This window comes from Lygodium microphyllum, chromosome 28 (assembly GCF_053477565.2).
Source record: "Lygodium microphyllum isolate KBCC chromosome 28, Lygodium_microphyllum_v1.1.10, whole genome shotgun sequence".
In the NCBI taxonomy this organism is placed as follows: Eukaryota; Viridiplantae; Streptophyta; class Polypodiopsida; order Schizaeales; family Lygodiaceae; genus Lygodium; species Lygodium microphyllum.
Window position 1 is genome coordinate 21,519,847 of NC_141162.1, and position 7,108 is coordinate 21,526,954.

Here is a 7,108-nt window from a genome sequence, read left to right on the forward strand (position 1 = left end):
CCAGTAGTGCCAATATACCTGTTTCAGGAAGAGCCTTGTTGTCCCTTCTCCACCGATACTCTTGGTTGTTGGGATAAAGTGTGCCATTTTTGTGAATCAATCAACCACCACTAACATAGAATCATACCCTTTGGAAGAAGGTAGTTCAACAATGAAGTCCATGGATATGGATGACCATGGCTTACTTGGAATAGTGGTTGAAGAAGGCCATGAGATTGATGACGAGGGACTTTAGCTCGATTGCACATGTCACAAGAACGCACAAAGTCCTTGACTAGTTTCCACATTTGCGACCACCAAAAATCCCTTGAAACTAGTTCGATTGTCTTGTTAACCCCAAAATGCCTTGCTGAGGGGAGATCATGTCTCTTTTTGAGTATATCCACTTGCAAAGGACTGGGAGGAATATAGAGAAGTCCTTTATGACAGAGCAGCCCATCAATGTCTTGAAAATCCCTTTGAGTTTGTTCTTGGCCTTGATGTAATTGCCTTCTTATGTCCTTGGCGAATGAGTCTTTTGCAATTTCCCTCTTAACCTTTGATAAGAATCCAAAGTCTTCTAGGGCTTTGCTAATAACTACCCTTAACTTCAATTGCTCAGTTTTCACAGTTACTGATTTCTATTGGTCATGGGCTTCATTATCTTCTTTTGATGCCAAGTAGGATCTTCGAGATAAAGCATATGGCTTTCCTTGTTGGTAACCAAACCACTCCATCTTGCTTGGCGATGATTCAAGACATAAGAAGCCATAAAATATTCTAGATTCTTGTGATCCATATAGATAGTGATCTTATGAGGAGCACCTTCAAGTAGGTGTTGCCAGGTTTCCAAGGAGTCCACAATAGCTAGAAGATCTATATCATAAATTTCATAGTTGATTTTTGCAGCATAGAATTTTCTCGAGTGGAAAGATACTAGATTAACTCGATTGCCATTACTAATCTAGGTTAGAATAGCTTGAAGTGCAAAGCCTGAGGCATCTATCTCCATGATAAAGGGTTTCAATGGATTTGCATGGATAAGAACGGGTGCTGAGGTGAAGGCTTGCTTTAATCTTTGACAGCTTGTCCAGCCTTTTGATCCCATACAAACTTGTCCTTTCCAATGAGGTTGGTTAGAGGGGCAACAATATCAAAATAATCCTTAATAAAGATTCAATCAAAATTTGCAAATCCCAAAAAGCATTGAACATCTCTTACATAAATGAAGGTGTCTCCCATTCTAGAATAGTTTGTAGTTCGTACCTTCTTAGGGTCCATGGAAATTCCCTTTCAAAAATGGCATACCCCAAAAACTCAAATTCTGTTTGATGGAAAGAACACTTTTCCAACTCTGCATTCAAGCCTACTTCCCGCAATTTATTTAAAACTATTTTAACATGATGCTCATACTCCTCTTCGTTCTTGGAGAATATCAAAATGTCATCTAAATAGATCACGATAAAGTCATCCAAGTATTCTCGAAAGATATCATTCATCATATGTTGAAAAACTGCTATAGCATTCTTGAGGCCAAATGGCATGCCAACATATTCAAAATGCCTATATCTTGTGCGAAAAGCTGTCTTCTATTCATCACCTTCCTTTATCCTGACAAGATTGTAAGCGCTAGGAAGATCTATCTTGGTGAAGACTTTGGCTTTCCAAGTTGTTCAAGGAGTTCTGGAATCAAGGAAAGAGAGTAGCAATTCTTGATAGTAATCTTATTAAGCCCTCTCTAATCCACACACATACGAAGGGATCCATCTTTTTTCTTGACAAATAAAATTGGAGCACCCACTAGAGATTTTGAATAATGTATGAATCCCTGTGCAATATTCTCATCATCACAATATTTCCTAAGCTCTACTAATTCATCTTGCAATGGCTTATAGATGGGGCTGAAAGGAGGTTGAGCTCTTTTTATAAATCAATTGCACAATCATAAGGTCATTGTTCTGGTAGCATATCCGCATTCTTATTTTCAAACACACCCTTGAACTCTGTATATTGAGCTGGGAGTGTGTCCAGGCTTTTGTCCTTTGGCTTCCCCATTGGAATTGTACATATCAAAAAAATGGATTCTTCTTTACTTGATACATGAACACCTTTGCCCCAATGTATATTGGTTGAGAATTCTTCCTTTTATTATTTTACATTCGCCTTAGCTTAACCTTTCTATACCTCCAACCGATGTTAGGGTTATGTAATTCTAGCCAAGGTAGCTCAATAACAAGGAAACTATTTGGGCAATGGATAATGTCAAAGGCTCTATCTAATATATGACTCCTTAAGGTAACTTTTATGGGTTAAGTCTTATACTTGACGTCTCCCAAAGCAAGAGGTCGACTATACCTGAGAAAAGAGTTCCTAAGAGGCCGACCCGAGAAGCATCATTTGGATAACCGTCTAGTTGCATACATATAAGCAATCGTACCTGCTGGAGGAAACCGTTGAATTTTGACCTTGTGCCATCAAATTTCTATGGAAGACTAACCTTTGTTTCTTTCTTATGTTGATCATGAAGGTTTCCAGTAGTAGCTGGTGGATCTCTAGCTTAATGTGGGCTTGTCTCTCAAATTTCTTGAAGTTGACGTTAAAGATCTTGCACAGCTAAGCCCAAAGCTTTTGGTTCCTCAACTTCTAGCCTTGCATTACTTTCTTGAAGCTCTTGGATTTGTTGCCAGATGCTTTGTAAAGAAGCAACAATACCTTCCATCACAGACTCCATCATGACTAGGCAAAATTGTGGTAGAAGAGTCTTGCCAAACTATTATGGACACGACAAGTGCTCTTCAAAAGTGAGGAGATTGCTCTCACAACTTATAAGAGAAGAACTTTAAAGAGAAATTGAACTAGAACTTAATTGCAAGATAACTTGATTACAAGAGAGCTCAATTACAAGAGAATGCTCACAAGAGTGTGGCTTGATTACAAGACAAGACTTGACACAAGACAATAACTAGAAGAGGACTTACCTTGCAAGAGCCTCACAACTGGTGTTGGCAAGACTAAAGGGCTTGCAACCCATGACCTCTATTTATACTATAGCCTAGGGAGGTTAAGGGAATCACATGTTGTTAAAAGAGGATGCCAAACATGCACATCAACACATGGCATGACATGTATACTAACAATTGGTGTACTGACATGAATAATGACATGAGCAATGATGCAGATATCTTCTAGGATGTTCTAAAATCTTCTAGAGACTTCATGGAAACGGGGGTTGCCCCAGCTTGCATATAAACCAAGGGTTGCTCTTACCTGAGTGTCCTTTACAGTAAGCAATTCTCTGTGAGGATACTAATCAAGTGGCACCATTGCATTTTGCACTTCAACGTGTCTCAGGTGATCCGTTACATCACCCCTTGCATCTCCCAATCATTGACATCATATTTATGTGGAAAAGGGCACTTGAAAGGAATGAAAACTTGAGAGTAAGAATCAATCTAAGGTCAAAATCCTAGCATTACTTAATGCATACTCCCTTTTACAGCTTGGATCCACGATATTCAGAGCTATTATCATGAGCAATCTTACTATGGTAGCTTACTCTTGTCATCATTCATGTACCTCCACATTGACACCCTTGCCACACACTAATTTTTTATTGGGGATATCCTTTATTGTCTTTTTCTAAGAGACTTTAAAAAAGACCCTTTGAATTGGCCTACTCAAAAGAAGACATCTATCACCTCTGCGATTATGGTACACCCTTGGGCAACTCATTGCAACGCCCTTGGTCTGATACCTTGGTTTCTTTGGATAGGACTGTTTGGGAAAAATGAGGATGGAGTGATGACGTTCTCTACATCTTAGGATCTTTTTTGGGCCTGAGAGGGGGTGTTGAGCCACTCCAAATAAGGGATGCATTATTGAGATGAGAATCACTTTTGCATACAGCAAAACAATTAATCTCATGTGCACGATTGTATTCTCATACTAAACTTGGCCAGACGCAGACTAAGTATATGCCCTTGTAGCCAACCTTCAAGGCTGGATATTGAGTGTCTTACATTCTTCAATGTGAAATTATTAGCCGGTTGAGAAAAAGGACGTGGCATTCATGCATCTACTTTCTTCAAGCTTCATGAATACAGCCATCACAAAATCTCCAAACTAGTGGAGGTACCATCAAGAGTTTATAGAGTCGCTAAGGTCTAAGACAAGGTGTTAAATGAGTTAATGTAATGTAAGGTGTTCATTCGATGATATGTCATCTTATGCACATAAGGTCTTGTAGATATATTTTTGTAAATCCAAGTTTCATGACAACTAATATCTGGAACCAAACAGCAAAGAACAAATTGAGCTAGCTTTCACAATTCATAACAACACACAAGCACAACTAAATACAGAATGTAGATTTCGCATAGCAAAGTGACCTCTTCTGTGAACAAGGATCTTGCTGACATGGATCTTGTTACTACGTGCATTCCACCCTTTGACTTGCTGCTCCATGAGTAAAAGGATTCTTGAGGTGTGAACCTTCTTCTCCATGATATATTGAAAGGTGAAGAGTTTTCAGTAAAACCAGGCACCTACAAAATCATAACAGTCATCACTGCAAAGCGTCAACAGGCACCAATTGGAAAGGCATTACCTCTCTGTTGGCACGAAATGAGACTTCCATTCCCTGATGCAATGATGTTGCATACGCATGTATATGAATTATTCAGTTGTCATAAAGTTATCCTATGACGCCGAAATCTTGCTGTGCATACACATGAAGAAGAATCAATTCGTTTATTCAATAATGCCAGAATCGTGCTATGCATACGCATAAGGAGATGTCAATGCATTTGTCGAAAATTTTCTTCCCTCTTGGTATCATTGTGTTTCAATTTGACAGCATATCAGCACAAGATTTCTTCCCTCTTGGTATCATTGTGTTTCAATTTGACAGCATATCAGCACAAGATTTCTTCCCTCTTCGTATCATTGTGATCAATTTGACAGCACATTAACAGAAATCAGAGCGTAATCGGAGCGCAAATGCCACTCCGACAATTTTGTGACTCAACTTCACATTGTGCCAAATTTCGAAATGGACTCACGCAGAAGCAGGCGAAACTGATAGAAGGAGACGAGAGGTTAGCAAGCCGAGCGTCGACCATCCTTTACCCTCCCAACCATGGAAGCTGCAAACGTGACACGAAATACAGCGAGAGACAGCACCGGGATTCGCTCTGTCGCAAATGACCCCTACTCCGAACTTTCAAGAATTTTCGGACTCCACGTGAGACCCCCAGCCCTCTCGGCTTCGGGCACAATATGACAACATATACAATAATTACTTTAGATTGAAAGATTGGTGACTTAGTGGCCAATATATTGAGACATATGTAAAAATAAGGGTGCCCTATCACGTGCAAGAGCATCACCCTTTCTTGAGAGAGAGAGAGAGAGAGAGAGAGAGAGAGAGAGAGAGAGAGAGAGAGAGAGAGAATGCCCTTATTCTTCAATTTTCCATCATCGCATGTTGCCCATAAAGACTTTCTTCTTTGTTAAAAGCTTTAAAGCCCATACCTCGACCAACACTTCCTCAATTTAGCCACTTGTGATGTCAAACCCCCACACTCTTTTAATTCTATCAAGTCTTGCTCTCTATTGATTATCTACCTCCTCACATTTTTACTAGTTAGTCTCACAATCAACTGCTTGCCACATATTTCAATTATTGGTATTCTACCCTGAATTGCACCTATGTTAGTCATTGGCCTCCCACTAAACCCTTCACATTTGTTGCCCATAGCAAGCTAACACACTTTAGATGGCTTGCCAGGATTCCAAGCTACCTGCCCTTCATCAAACAACATCATACTTCTATCTTCTTTCACCCAATGTTCAATTTTGCAACCCCCTATCTTTGCTAGTATCCTTCCCCTTCTCCCAAATACTTCTATTATAATAACCAGTGGAGAGAAGGACCAAGAGCAGAATATGTTCTCTTCCAAACGAAGATTTTTGTTGCTCCTTTCACTTACCGCTTTGCTCAACAATTTCTTCCATGACTCCAATATTTCCTTGACAATGCATGTTGCCTTAACTTTGTTGATAATTTGTGTCACTAGGATCTCCTTCCCTAAGATCCCCCAAGAGCTACAGAACTTCTTGTTATCATGTAAAAAATGTTATTGTATGATCTCTACCCATGGTATTTCTTCTACCCAGCTCCACCAAAGTAGCTTGCCCCTCCTCACATCAGTTCCCTCCTCTTCCACACTTGATAGTTATAAATCTATCACCTTTATTTTCACCTCATGCATAGCAATCGGTGCCAAATGTCCCCATTTTCTTTGTTTCCCCATTGAAGTTTGCCTATCATGATGTCCCATAACCTCTCCAAGACTTTATTCTAGCAAATCAATTATAAATAGAACTTGATCATTGAATCTATAAAACAATACAATATTTTTGGCCTTATGTGAAGTGGCTAGGCTATTTGGCCCTACCTATCCAAGTATTCCTTACCTTGTTGAGCACCTAATTGGTGCAATCTACCTCCTTCACATTTATGCCTACTAGGAATCCCAAGTACTGCAATATATTCCCTTGTCCTATAAATTTTCATTTCCACCCCAAGTTTCTCAAGTCATCCTCACAAACACTTACTAGGGCTAATATTTTATATCGAAGCATGTTACCTTCTCATAGATATCCAACAACTCACGGGCCTTATCTAAGTTCTTCCTTTGTTACTTCCAATAACTTTTGGAAGTAACAACTCACGAGGCTTAACTTTTCTTATTATTCACCACTTTTTCAATTTTAAATTATCATCATCTTAAATTGTTGGATTGATGATGATGAAAAGCGCCGGGGCGAGTCTAGGCGCGGAGCGCCTAGTTGTGATAACTATCCACTTGATGTCCATCCAACACATCCTTTTTTCTATTACGTGATTAAGGGTCCTACCATGTTGTGAGGATACATTAAAAAACTTCATTATCTTGGTAGATGAGGTTCATTGAACGCCTTTAGGCACAACAAGAAAATAATTAAAAATCAATCTTAGTTCATTGTTGGGCTTTCTGGTCACTGGCGAGACTTGACAACATAAATCTTATTGATTCAAAAACTTTGGTGTATTGGCTATGCTATCTCTCACCAAGCTATAAATACT

At 39.3% G+C, this 7,108-nt stretch overlaps 1 protein-coding gene across 2 annotated transcripts in view; it reads right to left on the reverse strand.

Moving 5' to 3' along the window:
* LOC148011236 (Haloacid dehalogenase-like hydrolase (HAD) superfamily protein) overlaps nt 1-5,249 on the reverse strand; it is a 70,157-nt gene extending 64,908 nt beyond the window's left edge. The window contains exons 1-2 of one of the 2 annotated variants that reach the window (XM_087669951.1): nt 5,007-5,249; nt 4,368-4,523 (exon numbers count right to left, since the gene is read on the reverse strand). In XM_087669951.1, coding sequence (XP_087526077.1) covers nt 4,368-4,523; nt 5,007-5,099 — 249 coding nt within the window. In that variant the 5' untranslated portion in view covers nt 5,100-5,249. The remainder of the gene's footprint in view (nt 1-4,367; nt 4,524-5,006) is intronic. The other variant, XM_087669953.1, reaches the window with a different exon arrangement.
* Nucleotides 5,250-7,108: the final 1,859 nt, after the last annotated feature.